The sequence below is a fragment of the Mustela nigripes genome, chromosome 8 (genome assembly GCF_022355385.1).
Source record: "Mustela nigripes isolate SB6536 chromosome 8, MUSNIG.SB6536, whole genome shotgun sequence".
Lineage (NCBI taxonomy): Eukaryota > Metazoa > Chordata > Mammalia > Carnivora > Mustelidae > Mustela > Mustela nigripes.
Genome location: NC_081564.1, coordinates 11,248,561 through 11,273,287, shown reverse-complemented (window position 1 = coordinate 11,273,287; position 24,727 = coordinate 11,248,561). Strand labels below are relative to the sequence as shown.

General features: G+C 52.2%; 2 protein-coding genes across 3 annotated transcripts in view; one reads left to right on the top strand and one right to left on the bottom strand.

The window, feature by feature from the left end:
- Positions 1–10,202, bottom strand: part of LOC132023749 (uncharacterized) — a 15,937-nt gene extending 5,735 nt beyond the window's left edge. Inside the window, exons 1-2 of the mRNA XM_059409898.1 lie at positions 10,008–10,202; positions 9,584–9,679 (exon numbers count right to left, since the gene is read on the bottom strand). Coding sequence (XP_059265881.1) covers positions 9,584–9,679; positions 10,008–10,202 — 291 coding nt within the window. The remainder of the gene's footprint in view (positions 1–9,583; positions 9,680–10,007) is intronic.
- Positions 9,679–24,727, top strand: TBX3 (T-box transcription factor 3). 2 transcript variants are annotated; one of them, XM_059408504.1, is made up of 8 exons: positions 9,679–12,232; positions 13,855–14,122; positions 15,111–15,170; positions 15,448–15,594; positions 17,444–17,520; positions 18,617–18,774; positions 20,151–20,824; positions 22,580–24,727. In XM_059408504.1, the coding sequence occupies exons 1-8, from the start codon at positions 11,844–11,846 to the stop codon at positions 23,039–23,041; spliced, it is 2,235 nt and encodes a 744-aa protein (XP_059264487.1). In that variant the 5' UTR covers positions 9,679–11,843; the 3' UTR covers positions 23,042–24,727. The 2 variants fall into 2 exon arrangements, with proteins under 2 accessions (XP_059264487.1, XP_059264488.1); XM_059408505.1 differs by lacking the exon at positions 15,111–15,170.

Sequence of the window (24,727 nt, the reverse complement as noted above, 5' to 3'; positions counted from 1 at the left end):
CGTACTTCCCGCGCTGCTTGAGGCTGATTCGGGTTCACCCGGCGTTCAACACCACCTTCCCCCTTTTATTTATGCCCAACATATGCACTGGACAGGGAATTTTTTCAAGGCGAGCAGAAAGAAAAGAAGGAAGGAGGAAAAATTAAAAAGGTGTTTGCACCGCCATTGTCTGGGAACTTTCCTGTGGCGGCTCAGGGGGTTTCATCCCAGACCTGGTGACTCTTGTTCTCCCTTCGCTGAGAACGGACGTGTTAAGTCCTGCCTTCCTAATTCTACACCTATGACCTTATCCTGGTTGGAGTCAGGCGCTCTGACTCCCTGCCCTTGCATGCAACCCAGCCTGGAAACCTCCCCCGCGACCCCCATGGGCATCTGCCCCCCCCCCCAAAATGGGTGTCCCTGAGTGGCAATGCAGCACGCACGGAATCTTAAATGCAGAGGGAGAAAAACACCATTCTTCATACACCCGGAATGTTATCGCTAATTTTTTGGAAAAGTGCCTGTGTACACACATATTACATATATTATGAGCGGGTTAGTGCAAGACTAAGAATACCGAACGACAATGGGGGGGGGGATATTCTCCAATTCTCTGGTAATTTGTAACAGGCAGACTTGATTGCTCAGAGAGAAAAGGAGTAGCTGTATAGCTGGAAAACAAATTTAATTCTGTCTATATTGATCAAATGGGAGTCTGCCCGTGGGGTGTGATTGCAATGCATTTTTTAATCTGATATTTAATTTCATATTTCGGGCTACTTGGAATGTCCATATGTACACACTTGTACCCACATAGGACAATTTGGAACCACACCTGCATATTCTATTACATTTAAATAATGCAGTGGAATATGGCCTTTAAGTCGGGCCCATACATGGTTCAGCAAGCTCCCCAGACATTAGGAAGATCTAAAATGAAGCCCTGGAAAGCCGGGAAAGCGGGGCCCTCCTCTCTTCCAGATTCAGTTTGGGGCAATCTTCTGATACCCCAACTACACAACATTTCTTTGGCCTCTTACCTCTCCTTCACCTAATCTCTCCAACTGAAAAAGTTTATAATAACTCAACTCCAATATCCCTGATATTGAAATCCGTCTCATTCCCTAAAAATAAAAAAATAAATCACAAACCCACACTCAAAAGGCCTTTCTGTGACTCCAACAATTCTCCAATTCTAGACGGAGAAATGAAACAGAGGAGTTGTCCTGGGTATTCACGGCATTAATACACGGACATAAAAGTGAGTGCAACATCGTATTTTAACTTGTCTAATAGAAAAATCCTGACTGCCTCACTGGTCTTCCTCCTCCCCACTTTCCTCTAAAGGAGCAGAGTCTTGGAGTTGGGGGAGCGGGAAGAGGGGGGAGCAGTGAAATGAAGTCGCTTGGAAAGGGTAAAAAAAAAAAAAAAGCAAGAGCATTATTTACACCTGCAAACTTGGATTGCTGTGTTCGGCCCCAATTGGCTTAATTGTAAATCTTTTCCTCATGGCCCCGATTCCTGGACGGAGCGTCTGGGTTTAATAATGTGCCCCGGCACCCCAGCAGGGCCGGGCTGAAAAGAGAGAATCCCCCCGCCCCACCCCCACTCAGCGCAGAGGTAATTAGAGCAGCCCCCCTCCCGCTCCCCACTACCAAAACCCTGCTTGAGGTACCAGAAGACCAGAGTCAGACATGTGGGGAACTCATATTTTACCGTCTGAAGACAAGAGGAGCTATTTCAGAAGCAACTATACCCTCCAAGTCAGAAGTGGAAAGTAGCTCCCTCCACCCCCCCGCCTTGTCCCCCCCCCCCCCCCCCCCCCGTTCGCTTGTAGGGAAAGAGAGGCGTCTGCACCCGTAACCAGACACAGCCTCAAACTCCCTCGGCTGGCAGTGTAGGGCTGACCTGTTTATAGAACTTGCTGTTAAGAAAACATGTAAAAACACACCCCAGCGGTGGGAGAGGAGAACGCTCCCTCGCACCCCACCCTCTCTTTGTACGCGAAGATTCTCCCAGGACTCGGCTCCGTGGCCTTGTTTTTCTCCCCAGGAGGCTATCTCCTTGCAATTGTTTTTTCATCAGTTAGAGAGCCTGAGAGAGCTATACTAGTCCTTTATTTTTGGTAACCCCCGCACCCCCTGCGCTGGAGGTCTTTACTAACCACCCCGGCTTTGTCCTTTGCAAGCGGACTGGAGAGGGGGAGGTGGGAATCACCCCTGTAAAAAGACGCTGGGTGCTGGGGCGGGGGTGCTCCTCACCGAACCCCGGTAACCCTAGTTTGAGCTCTCGAGGAGCAAGGCCTGCGCTCCGGCGGAGGGGCGGGCGCGCCTTCTGCACCCGCACCCGGAGCCTGCTCGCCCCGCCCCGGGAGCTGCTGAGGGAGAGCAGGTAACCCGAGCGCAGGGAGCCGGGGCGCTTGGTTCGGGGACTCCCGGGCCTGGCAGCACCTCCTCGCGACCGAGGGCCGGGGCAGGCCAGCCAGTGCGGGGACCCTTTTTGCTCCCCCGCTGGCCGGGCCCGGCCGGACCTGAGCCTCGACCCCGCCACCCCCGGGTGCGGATGTAATCCGAGGCAGCGAACCTCTCCTCGGGTTCCGCGCTGGGCGAGGCCTGCAGCCGCACGGAACACGTCCAGCTTCCGTATTTGGAACCGGGGTAAGGCGGGTGCGGCGGTAGGGGAAGCACCCCGGGGCGGAATCCATCGCCACGAGGACCTGATGGGGCGCTCTGAGCGGTCTCTGCCTCACACCCCTCATGGGGGTGGGCAGTGGGGCGGGGGCGCAAGTTTTCCTTTTCCAGGGAAAAGTTGGAAAGGACATTGCCAGGAAAGGTTCCTAGATCTGGAAAGGCCGCTCCTCTCTGCCCTCCCGCCCGCCTGCCAGAAGGATTTTTAATATTTGGCTTGGAGATGAAATGAACTGAGGTTTGCGAGCCAGCAAAAGCAGCGCTTAGGAAAAGCGCTTTGACAATTCCAAACATTCCCTCTTTCTATGTATGTGTGTGTCTGCCTCTCTCTCCTTCCTCTTAAAAATAAATCAAATTTTAAAAAGAAAAGAGAGAGAGAGAGACTTCTCTAGTCCTCAAGTAGTCAGATCCCAAGCTGGAGACCTTTAAAGGCTTCTGGGGTCGCCAAGGTCAGCCTGTCTCCCAAACCTGGAGCTCAGGTTGGGAGACAGAGGACAAACGGTCCCTCCAGCTTACCCCCCATAGCTCCCTGATAATCCAGTCTAAAAGATTTTCGGGGGCGCTGGGGGGGGGGGGGGGGGGGGGTGATGATCTGTTTGGGAGCAAGGCACCTCTGACTTAAAGACACATTGTTGAGGCCTCAAGTTTCTTTTACCCCCATGGAGGAGGCAGCAGCTACCCAGATTGTCAGGTAATGAAGACTGACACTGGGGTTCAGCGATGCCTCCCCCAAACACCCGTTTTCTGAGCGGCCCTGGTCCAGGGTCAGTGATCACAGAAGATCGAACACTGAAGGAGCTGTTGCTTGGTCCCAGATTGTGAGGAGCCTGTATGGTCAAAGAGTTTCCCTGCGGGGGGGGGGGGGGCAGCTGCTCAGGGACAGACCAGACCTGCAGTCAAGATCCTGAATCTAGGGCTCACCCCCTAGCCTAAGCAGCAGGTTTCAGAGTCTCCTACCTGCCCTGGGTATGCCCGAGAAGGAGGTGAAATCACTCCCTACCAGCCTGTGTCTTGGAATCACGATAAGTTGCATTTTCCTTAGAATTGTACAAGGGAGAAGGGGTTTTAGCAACTTTCACCGGGACAGTAAGGCTTGGAACCTTAAACGCTCACACCCCGCCAGTCCTCGAAAGCCCGCGCCCACAGAGGGAAGGCAGACCCCTGCCCAAAGCCGTAGCTCCCCCAGGGACAGCTACCTCTTGGGGGCTTTGCTGGATAGAAAAGACTCTCTTGAGTGTGTTATCTGCTACAGGGTTGCGGAGACATGAAAACATGACTTTGACTACAGGTGTGGCTGGCAAGGAGCAGCTACGCATGCATGTGCACACACACACACACACACACACACACACACACACACTCTTCTGTGTCCACTGTTCCTTTTCATTTATCTCCTGCCTTCCCTCTCTGCTCCCACCCTCTCTAATCGAAATCCAGTACGGGGAAACGGTAATGGATATTGTGTTCCAATTGAGAAAACGTGTCTGTGGCTAGGAGTGGACAGTTAGTTCAGCAGATCTGCAGGAGCCCAGCTTTTTTGGCCCTGTCAACCTTCCTGGCAGTAGCAGAATGTCATTAGCCATGCCCCACCTTGCTGACACACCTCCCTGTTCCCTGGGCTCCATCTGCTCTCGGAGGGCAAGACCCCACTTTCCCTATCACCACCCCCTCGTGCCACCGCCCCACGCACCCCTGGCACCAAGCAACACCACCCGTGTGTGTAAAACCGGGAAGGAGCGGGGAAAGATGACAGTCTGCTCTTCCAGGTCAGAGGAAACCCCCCATCTGCCGTCGTCGGGGGGCTGGAGAGTATCCTGTGGTGGTTTTCCTCCAGCTTTTTAAAGCATTCTGTCCCTTAGACCCCCCACAAGCCAGATTCCTGGACTGAGTCGCTGAGGGACCACTGACACCCTTACCTGTCTCAACTGAAAATCTGGAAAGAGGATGTTATGTTGGATAAACAAAGGTGTTGGGTGGTCAAAAGTGCCCCAGGGCCAAGCCAGCTCTGGCCTGCGTCTTGCTGATTCTGAGTCAGATAAGATGAGGAAAAACTCCCCCAGCCTCTTCCTCGCAAATTCATTTCTGCTGGACTAAGAAAAGTCCATGCGTTTTTTTTTCTTTTCTTTTCTTTTTTTTTTTAAGTAATCGGGTAAAACATACAAAGAGAACATTGAAGATGCAGATTGGTTTGAAATTAGGAAACCACAATTAGTTCCTTTTCCTGAGAGAAAGAGAGAGAGAGAAACCCTTCACAGATGTATAAAAGGCAACACACACACACACACACTTCATCCCCCCACCCCCTTGTTTCCTTTTCAACTTATCTAAATCACTAGCCATGTACAAATTTGCCATTTTCCAGAGCGATCAGCTTTGATGAAAGGTAGGTGCTAATAAGAATGATGCAGAGGGTGAAATCCTTCCATTTTGTTTCTGCCAAAACCATATTTACATTAGAAGGAGGTACGATAAGCATGGATTAAGGGAATAACAGATGACGCTCTAGAAACAGCATAAACCAACTGGCGCCAAACTGAGTCTCCATACTAAAAATACTGCCTCCCCAAGCTAGACAACTTTGACAATCTTTTCTCACACACACACCCTTCAGATTCTTGCCCTGAATCGTCCTGATCAATAATTTAGAGGGCTGTCAGAGGACAGGGAAATGTGCCTTATAGGAAAGCCCCGTGCTGCTGGGGCAAGGCAGGGACGAGGAGCCCGGGCTGGAGGGCAGACGTGCCTCCTCTCACCCCGGGCTCCCGCCTTCCAAAGGAGATCGAAAGGGAAGGGGGAGAGATCCTGGGGTTGGGGTGGCTGACTTTGGGGATCCCAAAAGGAGACGGTGATACTTCCAACCTACACCAGGCACCCCAACCAATTTCTAGTCTCAGGACGCCTTATCTTCTTCTTAGCCAAGGGCGTGGAAGGGAGGTGTCAGCTTGAACCCCAAGAAGAGGTAGCTCCAGCCTGTCTTGGTTACTGGCACAGTTGGAGGGGGGGGGATCCAGAAACACAGAAAAGCAAGAGAGAATTCAGAGAGGGCCAAGAAAGCCAGACAAACTAGAAAAGGGGAAAGAAGAAGCAGAAAAAGTGGGAAAGAGTCCATCAGAAACAGAAGGGACAAGAGAAGTGAAAGGCTGGGGGGGGGGGGGGTAGAGACAGACAAGAAGAGGAAACAGAACAAGACAGATGCAAGGGAGAGAAGAGAAAGTTCAAGGAAACAAGGCAAGAGGGATCATACCGATCTACAGTCCCAGAGTCCTGAAAGATGAACAGAGAGAGACAGGGACATTACCCAGGAAGGAAGGAAGGAAAAGAGAAGAGAAGAAGAAGGAAAGAAAATCGAAGAGAAGAAGAAACAAAAGATTGGGTCTTCAGTCTGGTCCAAGGAAGGGCTGGTACCTGCCCCCAGAGGGAGGAAAGATAGGGAGGCTAATTCCATCAAACTTCATGATCGGGCAGCCTCCTGGCCAGGGAGGAACCCAGGTCTTTTTTTTTTTTTTTTTAATCCTGCTGAATTTATTTATTTATTTTAAAAGATTTTATTTATTTATCTGACAGAGAGAGAGAGAGATCACAAGTAGGCATAGGCAGGCGGGGGGGGGGAGCAGGCTCCCTGCTGAGCAGAGAGCCCGATGTGGGGCTCGATCCCAGAACCCTGAGATCATGACCGAAGCCAAAGGAAGGGGCTCAGCCCACTGAGCCACGCAGGCGCCCCAGGAACCCAGCTCTTAAAGCAAGCTAGAGGCGGGGGAGCGTGCAGTGAATGTAAAGCTCCAGGAGGAAAATCTAGCTTCCCTGGTCTGTCTAGAGGTCCTCCACTGGGTTCAGAACTGCATATAGCAGAGTCAAGGTTTGGGGTGCACCATCGTGCTAATGTGAGAGGGGTGTGCTAGCAGCATTTCGCAGGACTCACAAACAGTAAGGGAGGCACGCGTTGGGCCGGGTGGGGTGGGTGGGGGGAGCAGATTCCTCGAGATCCGGGGTCCGAAAATCAAGTCTCAAGTTAGCAGAATGGAGAGCCAAGGCCGACCGGAGCCCTCCAGCAGAAACTTAGTTTCAAAGCTGATCAATTAAAAAACAAACAAACAAACAAAAAACCTAGATCCAAAAGGGGGGACCATTGAGCATAAACGGAGACTTCCCCACTCCGCCAGGTGACCAGAGAGCCCCTCCCCAGGAAAAGTTTATGTATTGACCGACCACCGTAGGAAACTTCTTAATTAGGCCTCAGACCCCTGGAGAAACACGGATGTCCTTATGTCAACAGAGTTTCCAATTTAGTGACACCTCGGACTGAAAAAAGCTCCGCAGCAAACGGGGGCGAAAGTTGAAGAGGGAATAAGCGTGTAATAGTCCCTCGCCAGACCTCACACATGCTGAAGAGAATATTTACAGCAAACTTGCCAAAGTAAACCTCCCCGCCTACCCACCCCCCTTGCCCCCCTCCTCCCCCCCCTTTTTGTAAACTGCAGATAAACACCATTCAGTCACCAAAGGGTCGGTTGGTCCCCTTTACAGTTGGAGTGCCATGGGGGAAAAGGAGAACGGAGCAGAGGCTTCCCTGGCAACTCTGGCAAGGCTCGCCTCTCTGCCGCATCTGTGGCCTGGGCAGTGGCTTGGTTTCGCATTTGTGTGTGTGTGTGTGTGTGTGTGTAGGAAATTTCCTCTGCCCCTTCCCCATTTTACCATCTGCGTACACACACACATACACACACACAGCTTGGCCTTAAACACTGCAGGCATTACAGATAGGGAGACGCGGGGCTTTTTTAATTAAAAAAAAAAAATCAGGCCTGCAAAAAGGCGCGAGAATATCTGGAGGACATCAGACATTCTGTGGGTCCCCTGTGATCCAAATTTTAGCCCCCCCCTCCCTTCTCCCGCCCTTAAGGCAGGGCTCCTCGGACTCTGCCCAGGGGCAGACTCAAGCAGTGTTTCCCCGAATGTCTTTTGTTGAGCACGAGGTGGGGAGAGAGTGACTACGGTCTGCAAACCGAGAGAGAAGGCTGTGTAGACCCTGCGCCTGGACCCTAAAGCTGCCGGCTGGGGCCCCAACTAGCCTGGTTCGCTGCCGCTGCTGCCAGGCCTGGCACAAGTCTCCAGAAGGCGCTGGCCAATGTTTCACCCGAATGCGATGGCCACCAGGCCGCTTTTGTTTGTTCGCAAATTAATCACCCAGCGCATGGCCGGCGCCAGAGAGGGTTTATCACCCACCGGGAGGGGGGCGCGACGGCCCTGCAGAGACAAAGAGGAGTTCGCACCTTCCTGCTTTTGATCCCAAGTTACCGAGGCCTCCCCGCAGAATACGAGCCTCCTGGGGCCGAGTCTGGGAGGTCAGTCATAATTGGCGGAAGTTTGCAGACCATTAGCAAGACGTGGACATTTTCGAATCAGAACCCCGCAAACTTTCCTCTCCCCCCACCACTTGCGAGCAAGAATGGGAGTGGGGATATGGAGTGGCAACTGGGGTAACCCCGGGGTTAAGTTAGAACTACGGGCAAAAAATAGGCAATGGAGGGAGGGGGCGGTGTGAGGGACAGAGATCCCGCTCGGTCCACTCTGGGGCCAAAGGCGAGTGGAGATATTTACAAGTGAAATTAGCAAGCTCCCTTCCCACGGCCAGGACCGAAGGGAGGCCTGGAAGCCGAGGACTTGGTGAAAACGTCTCTCCCTTGAGCATCTGGACGCTTGGGGCAATGAGAGAGGATGCGTCCAGTCACACTGTGCCTCCAGAACTGCTTTCCCTCTACTCTGGGCGGCCGGGCAGAGACTGGCTGGCGAGCGCAGGCAAAACCAGATCGCGGGGATTTGGGGCCGCTCCTGAAAGCGCCGCGGGGCTGCCCCGGGCTCAGGCAGCGAGCAATGTGGGGGAGGGGGTGGGTTTGGGCCTCCAGAGACTCGCGAAACCCTGCGGTGACCTCGGTGGACGGCGTAATGAGGGGGAAGGCCTGGCCTCTGGCACCCTCCAGGATCCGGCCTCTAAGGGACGCGGGAGGGGGGGACGTTGTGAGCCAAGACCGTGGGCGCCTGCGGACTTCCTTTTCTCTCTCTCGGCAGAGAGACCCCGAGAGGACGCCAGAAAAAAAACAGGCCGAAAGGAGGGAAAAAAGGGGGCGAGATGGCGAGCCAGACAAGAGTTCGAAAAACCACTCCATTCTCTCCGGTGACTTCAGGGAATTCTTAGCGGTGACGCCAAGCGCTCTTAACCATGTGCGTCAAAAATGCGAGGCTGAAAAAGCTTGTCACCTCGAAAGTTCCGCCCCTATCTCGAGGCGGTTGGCTCACAAAAGAAGTGCATTTTCACCTTCCACTTGCTTCCACTTCGGAGTGTGGGGGCTGAGGGTTTGGGGGTCCGCAAGGCAAAATGAAAAAGGACGGATCTGGCTGTCTACACACAGACACACAGACACAGACACACACACACACACACACACACACACACACACACACACACCAAGCCTTGGTTTTCTTAACCCCCTAAGCCCCGAAACCAGCCCTCCTTTCCTTTCCACTCGAGGAAGCTCTCCACTCAGGAAGGGTAAAAGAACATTCTCCCCAAGAATGTTCCATCTAAGCAGGGAGGGCCTAACTCACTGCACACCCCCCCCCCAAAAGCGAGAAATGCGGGTTTGGGGACTCCTCTGACCCAGACAGGGACCTGCCTGCGGTAACAGATACCCGTTCCGCGACAGGTCTGATTCGTGAGTGACCTCCCTCCACTCCACCCTCGCTGACGCCCCCACCCTACCTGAACTGGAACAGCCACCTCGCCTCTGGGGTGGGGGCGTATCACGGTTTGTTTTACAAATTCACCCCCGACTTCTGGTGAGATAAGTCCCCGGGTGCCCGGAGAGATAAGTGGGATGCCTGGAGAAGATACAAAGAGGACGTACCTCCCCCTACCAGCTCACCCGCGGCCTGGGAGGTGAGGGCAGCGGCTCCGCGGGGGCAGGCCCAGAGCCCAGTAGCTTGCTGCGCTCCTTCTGTCCGGGTCTCCATTCTCTGCTCTACACTCAAGCACACATTCAGGTGGAACTCCCGGGGAGCCCGGATTCAGATAGAAGAAAGACCTAAAAGGGCTGGTAAATCCATTCCAAAAAACCCCCGAGTCCGCCTCCCCGGGGGAGGGGGGAGCGCAGCCAGGGCCAGCGGCGCAGGCTGTGTACGTGTTTGCGTGTACGTGTTTTCCCGCGGGTGGCTGGGTCCCAGGGTGCTGGCGCGAGTCCGCGTGCAGGAGTGCCGGGGTGTTCGGGTCTCCGCCCAGAGTTTCGGGTGGGGACGGGGGAAGAGGGAGCCCCCCCCCCCAGCACGCCTGTGCCCCGGAACCCCACGAGCCCAGATGCCGGGAGCCCGGCGCCGAGAGCCACCCGAGCTCTGGAGCCCTTCAGCGGCGGCCGGGCGGAGCTTGGCTCCACGTGGGGCTGGGGAGCACGCAAGCCCGGAGTCTCGGCGCTCGCCTCTCCGCCGCTGCCGCCTTTTGTGGCGCCCGGCGGCGGAATGGCAGCTCGCGGTGGACTCAGCCGCCCGCATGGCTCTCCCCGGGCCGCCGTGAGCGGGTGAGCCGCACGCAGAAACGGCGGTGCCGGCCCGGAGAGGAGAGGCGAGCCTTGCGCGCGAGAGGCGAGCGCCCCTGCCCGGCTCCCGGCGCGCTCTCCGCCTTCCTGGCCTGGCTCGCTCGCTCGCTCGCTCGCTCGCGCACTCACTCCCTCCTCCTCCCCCTTCCTCCGGGGCCCTGCCTCCTCCCTCGATCCCGGGCTGGATGACTGAGGCATTTCAGACGTGGGCTGAGCCAGCGCCGGCGAGCGAGCTCCGGGGCTGCAGCGATCTCTCGATAAGCCACCTAGAGGCGACTTTGCGCGCGCTCCCCTGTGGCTCCCCGCCCTCCCTCTGATCATGTTGACATATTCACAGGACAGGCAGTAGTACCGATGCGGCGCTGCGACGTTACAGTTTCCGACACCTTCTTTTTATAACTCGGCTCTATCCCCCAGCACTCGACCTGTGAAAACCACGCCTATGCAGCAACACAATTGGTCCGAAAGCGTCAAAGAGCCAATCAAGAGGCCTCCGGCTCCCCGCAGCCCACAGCAGAGCCCGACCTTCTAGAGCCGCCGAGCAGACGCCCGGGGAATTCTAGAGGCGGAGGAGGGTGGCGCGGAGCTCTCGCTCGCTCGCTCTCGCTCCCTCCCTCTGCTCGCGCTCCCTCTCCCACTCCGTCCCCCGCTCCCCACTCTGTTTCTCTCTCTCTCTCTCTCTCTCTCTCCCTCTCTCTCTCCCCCTCTCCCCCTTTCATTCCCCCCACTAAATCCTCCCTGCCCAGCGCGTCTGGACGCAGATTTAGGAAGCGATTTCGCTCACGTTTTAGGACAAGGAAGACAGGCGCGGGAGGAGAGCACGGCAGGACTCCGATTGCAACCCAGACACCCTCCGGAGGCTCCGGAGCAGAGGAAGGAGGAGGAGGGCGAACGGAAGCCAGTTTGCTGTTCAAGTTTTGATAGCGCTGGTAGAAGAGAGCTTAAATCAGAGAGTTGTTGTTGTTGTTGGCTTTTTTTTTTTTTTTTTTTTTTTTTTTTTTTTTTTTAAGGCGAGAGACTTTTCCGCTCTCTCGCTCGCTGGGGAAGCCGGGTGTAGCGCAACTGCGGGCGCCTCCAGCGAGAAGAGAGGGAGAGGAAGACAGACAGGGGGGCGGGGAAGAAGAAGGAGAAGACAAGGTAAAAAGTCTCCGAGCGGAGCGGTTCGCATTTGCAACAAAGAACTGGGGGCTGGGGAGCCATTCCCGGGACCTGGGGCTGCGGTGTCTCTTTCGGCGAAGCCGCGGGCTCGGGCGCGGGTGAGACCCTGCTCGCTCCCCTCGCCCCGTGAAACCGACTTCCAGGAGCGGCTTTTTAAAAAAACGCAAGGCACAAGGACAGTCACCCAAGCGACTATGTCTCCTGACTTCTCGCCTTGTCCTCTTTGAAAGCGGCATCCCCCTCCCCAAAAGACACTTTTCCTCCCTCTTCCCTAGAGTGCTAGAGTGGTGGTTCCCCCCGTTTCTTCTTTCTTTTTCTTTTCTTTTCTTTCTTTTTTTTTTTTTTTCAAACTATGTGCTGCTGTTAAAAACCAAAAACAAAACCAAACAGCAGCTGAGGACTTGTCCCCGGCTGGAGCCCAGCGCCCCGCCTGGAGTGGATGAGCCTCTCCATGAGAGATCCGGTCATTCCTGGGACAAGCATGGCCTACCATCCGTTCCTACCTCACCGGGCGCCGGACTTCGCCATGAGCGCGGTGCTGGGTCACCAGCCGCCCTTCTTCCCCGCGCTGACGCTGCCTCCCAACGGCGCGGCGGCGCTCTCGCTGCCGGGCGCCCTGGCCAAGCCGATCATGGATCAATTGGTGGGGGCGGCTGAGACTGGCCTCCCTTTCTCGTCCCTGGGGCCCCAGGCGCATCTGAGGCCTCTGAAGACCATGGAGCCCGAAGAAGAAGTGGAGGATGACCCCAAGGTGCACCTCGAGGCCAAAGAACTTTGGGATCAGTTCCACAAGCGGGGCACGGAGATGGTCATTACCAAGTCGGGAAGGTAAGCAAGTGGCAGCCCCCCCCCCCAAAGTATTGCACCTCCCCCCCCTTCCCACCCCTTCCCTTTATCTGTTCCCAGCTCGATTGGTTTGCCGGTTAATTTGGGCTTAAAGAAAAACTTAGGTCCTCCGAACTGTGTGTAGACATTCTCCGGCCCTGTTTCTGTGGCAGGAAATTTCGGCTTACCTGGACGTCTGCAGGGGGGGGTCGTTTCTCCTACCTAGCTCTGCATCCTGGATTTCCCAACAGGCTGGATAGACTCTCTTCAAGGGAGCACAGACACGATTGCAGGAAGAAAGAAAACGACCCCACTCCAGGAAATTCACTGTGGCAAACCTTTCTATGCCTATATTTTTGTTGATGTTCTGTTTGGTTTGTCTCATTTTGTTCTCAGAGAGAACAAGTGGACACCCTTTTCTTTAGTGTGGTCGTGGGAGACCTGACACTAGGCTCTCTACTTGCCCTTTCTGCCCTCCAGCCAGCCTCTGGGTCTGCAGGAGCACCTGAGTGTGCCTCTGGAAGGGTCACAGAGAAATTTGGGTTTGTGTGTCCACACCGATTCACGTGTCTGTAATCCGAGGGAGAGTTGAGGCAATTTTGGATCATTAAGATTATGTTCGCAGATTCAAGGAGCCAGTGGAGACACACATGCTGGTTTTTTACGTGTGAATCTTATCAACCATATTTCATATAACTTTCACAAGGCCCTTGCCTGACCGAAACCTGCCTGTCCCTTAAAATCACTGATTCTTTTTTTATGGCCTTGAAGCCCATATGAAGGCTCAATATTACAAGAATAAAAACAAAATTCCTCTCTTCGTGTCTTGAGCTTTCAGTGTCTATCCTAGCTAAAAAGGAGGCCAGCGTTTGGCAGAAAATTTCTCAAACCCAGGAGACATTTCCTCAGTTTCACATCGAAGTGCTTCCTTTTCAGCCGAGACTCTAGAAGGCCAACACTCCTGGGAAGTAAAAGTCAGTTTGGGGCCGATCTGAGCCATGGGAGAAACGCGGTTAGCCCGCGTGTTAGGCGAATTAGTTATCAGGCCCAGGAGTCCAGCCTGCGCTACAAAATTCGTTTTGAGAACTCACGAAGGCCGCTTTCATTTCGCCAGCGGCGGGATTCCTGTTCCGTAGGGGAGGGTGGCGGTATATTTCCTTGATAAGTTTAACATATTCTCATCAGTGGAGTGGTGGAAAATTCTAGCCTCGACTGACCTCAACTTTACTAAAATGCTACTCCAAGCTATTTAGAAGTAGACACTCAAAGGGGAGGAGCACAGGCAAGAATTTGTCTGCAAAGAGGGCCATCTGTGAAGTCCTACAAGAGGAAAAAATTGTGGAGAAAGTATTAGACACTGCAGAGAATTGTAGGGCAATATTCACTTGTTTTGAACCTTGGGGCATTCCCGGATAGAGAAACTGGGCATATGCAATGCTTGGGACATGGAAGGGATACGATTCTGCACTGAGTAGCCCTCCTCTGACACCAAAGCCTCATCAGTCAACCACAATAGAAAAGTTTTAAGTTTGATTTAAACATTTTAGGGTAAATAAGGAATCTGACCCCAGAGTCTGAGTGATTTCTTTTTCTTTTCTCTTGTTTTCTCTTCCCTCCAATTGTAGGCGAATGTTTCCTCCATTTAAAGTAAGATGTTCTGGGTTGGATAAAAAGGCCAAATATATCTTGTTGATGGACATTATAGCTGCTGATGACTGTCGATATAAATTTCATAATTCTCGGTGGATGGTGGCGGGTAAGGCTGACCCTGAAATGCCAAAGAGAATGTACATTCACCCAGACAGCCCTGCTACGGGGGAACAGTGGATGTCCAAAGTTGTCACTTTCCACAAACTGAAACTCACCAACAACATTTCGGACAAACACGGATTTGTAAGTTTTCACCGCTCCCGCTCTAGTCAGTAAAATTTCCTCTTTCTTCACCCTAGCAAAGGCAGTGCTTCCCCTCTCCTTGCAAAAATCACCAGTTTCTGCTCAGACCTCTCCCTTGCTCTCTGTTGCTAAGCATAGCAAAGTTGTTCAATCCGAAACAGCCAGAGAGAGGATTCCCCGAGTGTTTCTCTTCGGATAATGGAAGGCCTGGCGTTCCTTTAAAAAAAAAAAAAAAGAAAGAAAAGAAAGAAAGAATCGAGGGCCAGAACACTGACCGCTCACGTTCTGTGGCAGTCCCAGATCTTGGTAAATGGCTGACAGTGAAGTTAAAAACCAGTTAAGATAACAAAATCCATTTTAAAGTTCCGTGTTCTCCAGGGATTGGTGCTGAGCTCTCTGAAAACTTCTGTTTTGAACCCAGCCATATTATTTCTCGCAGGAGTTTTAAGGTTAAGGAGTTTTAACCAAGGGCTACAATTGTTAAAGGGGTGACTGCATTTTTTGAAAGATTTCTTTCTTTTGTGAAAATAGTATATGGGCCTGAGGTGGAAGTCAGGTTTACTAGAAATGAGGCTGGAGTTCTCCAGGATGAAAATTGCTGTGCGTGTCTGTGTGTATTGGGAGTGTATAGAAATCGATTCCATGGGAAAGTCCTTAGAAACTTTTAGGAGACCAGAATTGCTTATAAAAATCAAAACACCTTTTGCCCCCAGCCCCCTACCTCTCCCCAACATTTCAGTAAAATAAAGCTGAGTGATAAGGGAGGAATCAGCAGAGAGATTAGGCCCCAGAAGAGTGAATGGCACGGAAGTATCTTCAGCGGGCCAGGATTGCCTTTGAAGCCCTTGATTTGATTAAGGCATAAATATTCCCTCTCTAGAGTTCAACCTTTCAGGGCTTTAAGTGGATTGGGCTCGTCAATTAGTGGGCGCTTAAAGGACTGAATCATTTTGTAAATTAAAATGCATGTTTTTCTCTATCTTTTAAGACTTTGGCCTTCCCAAGTGATCACGCAACGTGGCAGGGGAATTATAGTTTTGGTACTCAGGTAGGCTAGGGTTCAAGGTATGAACGGACCTTAGGTGGTGAGGGTGGGGGGTACCCTTTGGAAATTGAAGAGCAATTTGGATTCTCCAGAAGAGGATGTCTGTGGAGCGGAATGTGCCCAAAGAGGTGCTCCGAGGAGGTGGGCTTGGCCTAAGCCGTCGGTGGGGTAGACGTCAGCCTGGCAGGGGTCCTGAGGTCCCGTTGGTCCTACTAAACCACCCCCCCCTTTTTTTTTCTGATGTCTCCCTCATCCCTGCCTTCCCGCTTCCTCCCCGCAGACAATATTGAATTCCATGCACAAATACCAGCCTCGATTCCACATTGTCAGAGCCAATGACATCTTGAAACTTCCTTATAGTACATTTCGGACTTACTTGTTCCCCGAAACCGAATTCATCGCTGTGACGGCATACCAGAACGATAAGGTAACCAAAGGCGCTTTTCTTTTTCAGGGTGGTATTTTTCCCCTCCCGCCAAAGGCCGCTCCGGGGTGAGGTGGAGAAAGTTAGGAAAGATTAGGGATGGCAGTCCGAGGTTTTTCTTCCGTGATTTGGCTCTTCCATGGAGCTTTTGGGGAAAGGGGGTCTGGGCCATCCCGAGAGGCAGGGAAGAAACAGAACAAAGCAAAACAAAAAACTTGACCAGCTAGGAATCCCACACGGAGCGAAAAGAGGTCAGACTAACTTTGCTCCTCTGGGCTGATATCCGCTCCCCCAGGGGGGGCTTTCTCTTGTTTTGAGGCTCAGCCCCTTCTCCTCCAGGAGGAAGGATCAAATATCAGGTTCCAGGTTCTAAAGGAACCCCTCTAAAAATTGAAGGTAAAAGCCATTTGGGATCTTGGAAGGAGAATCCCATTGGAGAGCAGCTTTTCTCCCCTAGCCAGAAATCCCGAGTAGCTGGTCTGGTTTTTATTACCTTTTATGCTGCTGTGTTTTTTATGGTGTGTTTGTGTGCGTGTGTGTGTGTGTGTGTGTGTGTGTGTGTGTGTGTTTGGAAAAACCTTCTCTGATCACAGGGGTCATGCTAATCGAGTTGTCTGAGGCTTTTGAGATGAGATGACCAAAGTCAAAATCACTTCATTGGAAGGCTTTTCCTCCCTTGGGCCTCAGACCCGGGATTAGGAGTACCCCCAAATGGAACAGCAGGCAGCCCCTGGTATATAAAGTTATGGTGATTTGAAGGTCATGGGCATGTGCACTGAGACACACAGAGAAAGTGACTCTTGGTTATCTGACAACACCTTGTATCTTGAACTCAGGGTCACCGTGGGTGGGTCCTCTGGCTGGCCCTGTGGGGATATTCAGGTATGTTTCCTTAATCCGGAGACTGAGACACCACCAGTCTTAAATACAGGAGTTTATTCCAAGAAACAAGAATCCATCCAAGGGGCCTTTTTCCCACCTCTGGGGAAATCTGTGTATATCATGTGTTTTTTGACCCCCCTCAAAGGGAAGGGCTTTGAAAGATTACATACCATAGTGTCCATTTTGCCCCAGCATGCAAACAAAATAACATGCTTCCTCTAGACCCAGAACCCTGTGAATGTAAGTTGTTAATGTAATAATAAAATGTACCATTTCTGATCAGACAGAGAAGCCAGAGGCCTTCTCCAACCTTCTCTGGTGGCAGAGTAGATAAATGAAAACAAATGTTTTCAGTGGTCATTCAGTCCTTCGACATTTGTAATTGTCAATATTGTAATTCCTCAACCCTCCCCCCTCCCCACAAAACCCAGCAAAAAAATCAAACCCATTCTGGCACAAGGGTAGTGAAAACCCCATAAATCATTTAATTAGATTTCATAGAAAAAGTTGGTGTGCGTGCTGTGGGATGTGTGTGTGGGGGGGGGGGTAGGAAATATGCCATAACCTACGTTATGATTAATTGTGCTATATTAAAAAAAAATGAAAGCACAATTTTAAGATCTACAGGTTGTCCTGTGGACAGCTTTTGACAATCTTTCCATTTCTCAGTGCATGCTCTCAAGGCTGCTACAGAACAGAATGAGGCATTTCCTAGACAGTCCCTCATTTCAGTCTGGAATCCCTGGTTTGGCTTCCTATGGGAGATGCAAGCCATTGGTACAGTTGCTTTGATTTTTCTCTTGGTCCCCTCTGACTGGCAGACTGTGATGTCCTCTTTCTTGTCTTCAGCCCGGCTTAGCCGGGTGAGTTCTTCGGGCCGTCAGATCTCTAGTAGAAAGAGTTGGGGGGCAACACCACATTCTGGAAAATGAGGCCAATGTCTCTTGCTTGCTTGTGTCTCCTTCTCTAGATAACCCAGCTAAAAATAGACAACAACCCTTTTGCAAAAGGTTTCCGGGACACTGGAAATGGCAGGAGAGAAAAAAGGTGAGTGGAGACACTCTGTATTATTTTCTCAGATAATTTGGAGAATCACTTTTCTGGGGCCCAGATCTCATCCTTTAGAAGTGGGATGCAGGCACATCTGTAGTAGTTGGAGGGGTGGGGGCAGTGGGAAATAATTTACTCCCACCCTTCCCCCTGCCTGTGGACCTCAAGACACTGTACTTTTTCCTGCCTCCTACTGGTTACCTTAAAGGAGATGAACTAGGCCACGCCATTCTCGTCTCTGGAAAGAAAAGTGTCAGGGGTAACAAATGATATAGAGATGCCTGTTAACTCCTAATTAATTGAGGTTCATCCCAGGCAGGTCCCAGGAAAGGACTAAACCATTCACAAAATACTTTGGAATTTTTGCAGTCTTGTCTTGCAAATACCATCAGACAGAACTGAGGCCCCTTGAGAAGTCTATGGCTCTCTCCTTCATGGGTATATGTATCATTTTGCATGAAGCAGACAGCTGGAGAGTGTATGGAAGACGCTCTCTCCTCCCCCACCAGCTTTCAAAGAATTTCTAAAATCCAGTAAATCAGTCTAGATCTTTAACCTATCCCCTTGCGGGGTGGGGGTGAGCATGGCAAAAAGAATTTCTAACATCTAAATGGATTTTTTTTTTTTTTTTTACTCTGGTTACGATTAATTAATGCGCTGGTAAAACAATTAAAGTGCACCACGAAGGAAGCCACTTCCTCCCAGTCTTAGCAAGGAGTCGAGTCAGGAGTGTGTAGGCTGCTGGTGCTCACCAGTTTGGGCACCCAGGTCCCCTCCTTCTCTGTAAGGCCTGCCATTCACCTGTCTCTGGCCCATGGCTTTTCCCTAAAAAAAAGGCACCTTCCTCCAACCCCCACCCCTCCCCATCCTGTGCCATACTCTTCAGCCTAGTTACAGCGTCAAGAACCATGCTTGGGTCTCTGTGGCTTCCTTGGAGCAAGCAGGTGTCCGAGACCACTTGATGTGTTGTCCACAGGTGGTGGGCAGGGTGAGGTGAGCCCAGGCCGGGTCTTTGGAGAGGGTGAGGCAAACAAAGGGGAGGGGTCTAGATGTACCTTTGGTCTGTAATGACGGGTGTGGGCTTCTGCCACAGAAAACAGCTCACCCTACAGTCCATGAGAGTGTTCGATGACAGACACAAAAAGGAGAATGGCACCTCAGACGAGTCCTCCAGCGAACAGGCAGCCTTCAACTGCTTCGCTCAGTCCTCATCTCCCGCTGTCTCCACTGTAGGGACTTCGAACCTCAAAGGTAGGCCTGGTCACGTCTGGTTTCTCCACTCCAGGTCTGTGAGGGGAGGTGCTGGAGTGAGGGGTGGGTATCTGGGAGAGTTGGGGGCAGGGCGCTCACCAGGGAACCGGCCCTTCAAAAATGTCAGGTGCTTCTAGAAGCTTCTAAGCAAGAGCCAAAGTTCGAAAAATGTGGCCAGGTATGTCCCCCTCTGGAAATTGTATACAGGAGAGCTCAGAACCCCTTCCCCCAAACCTTGATTCGGCTGAGGGTGGGGTGTCTGCATGTTTCAACTCTGTGGAGCCAGCCTTGAAAACTTGTGTCAAGCACTTAGGTCTCTGTCCCTCCACTGTCCAAGCAACTGCTGACGTCTTGACTATCTTTGAGCTCTAGATTTAAATGTGTTGGGGGGCACGTAGGGGGAGAGGCAAGGGATTCTTTGTGCCACCTGGAACAAGGAAGGTGGCTGAGAAAACGTCCAGCCCCAGAGCAGCAGTGGGCACTGGGAGAGAAATCAGAGCCCTAGGGATCTGAGTGGGGGGAGGGGGGAGAGGGGGAGGGGACAAGAAGGTTCAAATCCCCAGTTAGTTCCTGTGTTTAAAGAGCAAGCACTATTTATTTCTCTCCCTCTCAAGGGGAGGAAACCTGTTTTTAAGTTAATCAAAATGAAAGCCCATTATGACTGCCATCCTTTTAAACTTTACACATAAAATTGGATCCCTTTTTCTTTCTTTCTTTTCTTTTTTTATTTTTTTTTTTCTGGTAGGACACCCACAGAGGGTGTGGTGACAGCAAAAGAGAATCTGTGATTGTCTCTGGGCAGTGAGCAGCAGGCTGCTCCCATCTCTGTCTGCGGGGACAGGGGCACACAGAAGGCTCCGCAGAGTGTGTTGGGGGAGGGGAGGGTTTTCATTTCTGCCACTACCAATTCAGATGCCAGGGTTCAAACGAATCCTTCTGAAAGAATTCACAAATTTGTGAACAAAGACTCTGAAGAGTAACTAGGTGTTCCCAAAGTGCGTTTTAGGAGGAGTTTAATTTTTAAGAAAAGGAAATACAGTGGAGTTGGGGAAAGACGGGGGTGGGCGGGGAAGCTTTGACACAGGAGGAGCTCAATGGATGATTGTAAAAAATAGTAAAATCCACTAGCGGTTGGGAGAAGAGGTTCATTCGACCTAAATATTTTAAACTCATTCATTGCTAGTTTATTGATACATCCCACTAAAGTTGGGAGCTATCATCGCTCCCACTTTGCAGATGAGGAAACTGAGGCACAGAGAGCTTAAGGGGTGTGCGGAGGGACCACCCAGCTTGTAAATGGCCGGGCTGGAGTTCCACTGGCCCCGATTGGAGCTCACGTCCTTCCGCTTGGCTTTTGTTCCCGTGTCCTCCGGTAGATCTGTGTCCCAGCGAGGGTGAGAGCGACGCCGAGGCCGACAGCAAAGAGGAGCACGGCCCGGAGGCCTGCGACGCGGCCAAGATCTCCACGACCACGTCGGAGGAGCCTTGCCGCGACAAGGGCAGCCCCGCGGTCAAGGCGCACCTCTTCGCCGCCGAGCCCGGCGGCCGGCCTCGGGACGCCGGGCGGCTGGACAAGGCGTCGCCCGACTCGCGCCACAGCCCGGCCACCATCTCGTCCAGCACCCGCGGCCTGGGCGCGGAGGAGCGCCGGAGCCCCGGCCGCGAGGGCGCGGCCACGTCCAAGGCCGAGGAGGTGCGCGCGCTGCCGGGCAAAGAGGCCTTTGCGCCGCTCACGGTGCAGACGGACGCGGCCGCCGCACACCTGGGCCAGGGCCCCCTGCCGGGCCTCGGCTTCGCCCCGGGCCTGGCCGGCCAGCAGTTCTTCAACGGGCACCCGCTCTTCCTGCACCCCGGCCAGTTCGCCATGGGGGGCGCCTTCTCCAGCATGGCGGCGGGCATGGGGCCCCTGCTGGCCACCGTGTCCGGGGCCTCCACCGGCGTCTCGGGCCTGGATTCCACGGCCATGGCCTCCGCTGCGGCGCAGGGACTGTCGGGGGCGTCGGCGGCCACCCTGCCTTTCCACCTCCAGCAGCATGTCCTGGCCTCCCAGGTAATAATGAGGGCTCTACCCCCGCTCTCCATGGTTTCCCAGACCCTCACCCAGAGCCCCTCGGTGAGGAGCTTTGAAGAAGAACGATGATAGTAGTACTAGTAATAATTGTTAAGGCCAAGAGTTAACCTCATGGACTCGGCATAATCTCACACTTTCCCCAAAAGCTTAAAAAAATGCTTTCGAAAGTTCAGGACTGTTTACGGTAGAGTAGCTGGGTAGTAGTAATGATAGTGAAGCTGTGCCTAGCACTGAGGTCACATTTGGTCTATTCTGACTTCAGTGGCCCTACCGTCACCTCCAGTTAATAGAGGAGGTGGCGGAGGCCCAGAGATGTTGGGTAACTTATCCAAAGTCACACAGCTGGTAAGTGCAGAGACTCTACCCCAGGGCTTTTTTCAGGGTCTCTGATTCTAGCTTCAAAGTGGGAATGTCTCTTATCTCTTAAATGGCTCCTAGCCAACCAGCCACCAGGAATCAGACAAGGGGGGGACCATGGCCTGGGGAGGGGAGCTGACTCTCCTAGGGTGGGAGTTGAGTCCTGAACCTTTCCTGCCAGTGGGAACCTTGTCCCCTGTCCCCCAAAGGGTTAACAGTTTGTGCCTAGTGGGAAATGTCAGGATAGGGGCAGGCCTGGCAGCCTCTGTGTGTGGTTCAGACAGCTGTGCTGGGGTGCAGGGCAGCTGGGGAAAAGTCCTGGGCCTCTGGAAACGCTCTGAACCCAGCGACGAGGTTCTGTGGGGTTTTCTGCACGTCCTTTCTTTTGTTTTGTCTGAGTACATTCGTCTCCCTTCTCTGAGCCAAGAAGCAATGTTGTCCTCCCCTCTTGGGGGGGGGATGAGGGAACTGAGAACAGGGTTGGCTGGCTTCTGGCCTTTTCCCATTGCTCTCCTGTCTGTGAGCCCCTCCTGGGTCACCTTGTCCTAAGTGGGCTGTGGACAGGTGGGCAAGAGGCTGCCTGGGCACACAAGTATTAATGGTACCCCAAGGCCAAGGTCAGAGAGAACTAGCCCAGCCCAGGCTGGGGTGCCTACATTTTAAATTCTGCTTCTGCCACCGAGGGAGGGACTTTCTGCTCCTCTGGGGCTCACCTCAGTTTCTCCATCTGAAACACCAATATCAGGCTGGGTGATTTCTTTGTCTTTAGAGCAAATGCCTTTTGCACCCTCGACCCCCAATTTCCTTTAGCTTAAGGATCATCTCTAGATTTTGTTTTTTCCCTCATTTGAGAAACTTCTGGAATTAGAGTGGGATGGCTGTGTTGGGGGTGGGGGAGGAAGAATGAAAGAAATGTATGTCCCATAATGTATGCCCTGTGGCAGTTTTCAGTCAGCTACCTTAGCTGTGGCTGGCCTAGACTGCTGCCCCATTTAACAGGTGCAACAGCTGACCCCCCAGTGGGAGAATTTCTAGCAGTTCTATTGGCCAGGTGCCCCGTGGAGCACATTGCAGGCCTCAGCTCATTTAATATCCAGAGTCCCAATCACTGCATGAACTATTTAGTATTGCTCTGGATTCCACCCCCCCCCCCCAAGAACGCTGAGGCGGGCCTAGAGAAGGAAGTTTGAGTGTCCCCACCACCACCACCACCGCGCAAGAGATCAAGGATTTGCCAGAGGTCCCAGGGTAGAGGTGGTGGGCTTGGGGGTTGGGGGTGGGTAGATGGACGGAGGAGATTGGCTCCTCCCCGTCGCGCAACCCCTGCTCACCGCCTGCGTTTCTCTCCTCCTGCCTCCTCCCCACCCTTCCCCGCAGGGCCTGGCCATGTCGCCCTTCGGAAGCCTGTTCCCTTACCCCTACACGTACATGGCCGCCGCCGCGGCTGCGTCTTCGGCCGCGGCCTCCAGCTCCGTGCACCGTCACCCCTTCCTCAACCTGAACACCATGCGCCCGCGGCTGCGCTACAGCCCCTCCTCCATCCCCATGCCGGTCCCGGACAGCAGCAGCCTGCTCGCCACCGCCCTGCCGTCCATGGCCGCGGCCGCGGGGCCCCTGGACGGCAAAGCCGCCGCGCTGGCCGCCAGCCCGGCCTCGGTGGCCGTGGACTCAGGCTCAGAACTCAACAGCCGCGCCTCCACGCTCTCCTCCAGCTCTGTGTCCTTGTCGCCCAAACTCTGCCCCGAGAAGGAGGCGGCCACCAGCGAACTGCAGAACATCCAGCGGTTGGTCAGCGGCTTGGAAGCCAAGCCGGACAGGTCCCGCAGCGGGTCCCCGTAAACCCCTCCCTAGAAAAATCTCTTCATTCCAGCCCAGTCCAGTCTGCCGTGCACTTTGTTGGATGTAAAATAAACCACGGGCGCTCAGGGGGCTTGGCCGCTTCTTTGTGCAGTCCTGCCTGGGAAGGGGTGCCGGACTCCCTCTAGAGAATGTGCTAGAAACAGGCCCTGTCGTCTTGGCGTGGTTTATATATCCGGGATCTGGTTCAGATTCTGGGGCTCAGAAATGTCTGTTTCGTGGAGCTGTTTGGGGTGGGAGCAAAAGCGTTTTATGACCAGAGCACCTCCAGCCAGGCTGGTCTGGGAGCTATGGGAAGGAAGCAAAAGGTAGCCAGGCCCACCAGGAGGGGAGGTGTTGAAAGGCTTCTCCCCCAGTGCAGATTTATATATTTTTTTCCTTCACCGTGTCAAGTAGAAACAAAAAGAAAATTTAAAATATATATATATATATACTGGGGACAAATGAATACATAAACATGATTCTGTTTGTGAAGATTAAAAACTTTATAGTGACTTGCGTATCAGTTCTAAATAAATGACTGAGCAGCGTTGTGTGGGGAGGGAAGTCATTGCCACCTTGTTTGGTCTCTATTAAGGAAATCTGTGTCTTTTTAATATTCTTGTGATGTTTAAAGAGCCGCTATAGGTCTCTCCTTGCATGTTCCACAGTAATGTATTTGTGGGTTTTATTTTGAAATGCTTGCTTTTAGAGAGAAAACATGACCCCACACCTTTCTCCCCTCCCCCCCCCTTCTCTGCCCTCCCAACGGCAACCCCAAGGGGGAGGATTTAAAGGGAAGGGGTGGGGAAAACACAAAAAATGAATTTATTTTATCTAAGCTATGTAGCAGGATTTATGTCCTCTGTCAGTTCGTTCTCTTTCCTGTATATGCAATAACAAGGTTTTAAGAAAAATAATAAAGAAGAAGCGAGACTATTAGACAAAGTATTTATGTAATTATTTGATAACTCTTGTAAATAGGTAGAATATGAATGCTCGGAAAATTAAACCTTTAATTTATTGACGTTGTACATAGCTCTATGTAAATAGGGTGGCAGCTGTCAGGTTTTGTCGTCTTATTTTGCTTTCGTCAATTTTATTTCAAGGTAAAGGATCGCTTTTAAAACCAGAAAACAGCACATTTCCTGCACCGACACCAACACACTTTCAAGAGTTGCCTGCAAAAAAAAAAAAAAAAAAAAAAAAAAAAAAAAAAAAAAGAAAAAAAAGCTGTTTTTTTTTTTTTTTAATGTCCAAGAGTGGTGGAAGGTGCCATTGCCTATGTCACCCCAAACTGGGGAGGTGATGCCACATCCCAGCTCACCTTAAAATTCCTTAAAACACCCCAAGTGTGGTTCTGAGATTGCTTAGGGGTGGGTTTGGGGGGGTGGGGAGTGCAGAGGCTGTGGTTTGACTTTCTAATTTTTCTTTTGTATTTGTATTTGCTAGTCTGATTTCTTCAAAACGGAGTGGGATTGACTACTGTCTTCAGTATTGGTGGTGTTTTGAATTGGTGCCTATAGAGAGTCACAGTTCACAAGTCAGGTGCTGAGAGATGGTTTAAAGACAAAAATTCATGAAGGTATATTTTGTGTTATAATTGTGGATGAGTTCTTTGGTTTTCTGTATTTCTTCTTCCCTCTTTAAAACATCATTGAAATTTCAATAAATTTTTATTGAAATGTC

Excerpts from the sequence above, each read along its gene's own strand:
- TBX3 (XM_059408504.1), top strand. The coding sequence starts at position 11,844 with ATGAGCCTCTCCATGAGAGATCCGGTCATTCCTGGGACAAGCATGGCC. Across the intron at positions 15,171-15,447 it reads ATTATAGTTTTGGTACTCAG|ACAATATTGAATTCCATGCA; the intron begins GTAGGCTAGGGT and ends TCCTCCCCGCAG. Across the intron at positions 20,825-22,579 it reads AGCATGTCCTGGCCTCCCAG|GGCCTGGCCATGTCGCCCTT; the intron begins GTAATAATGAGG and ends CCTTCCCCGCAG.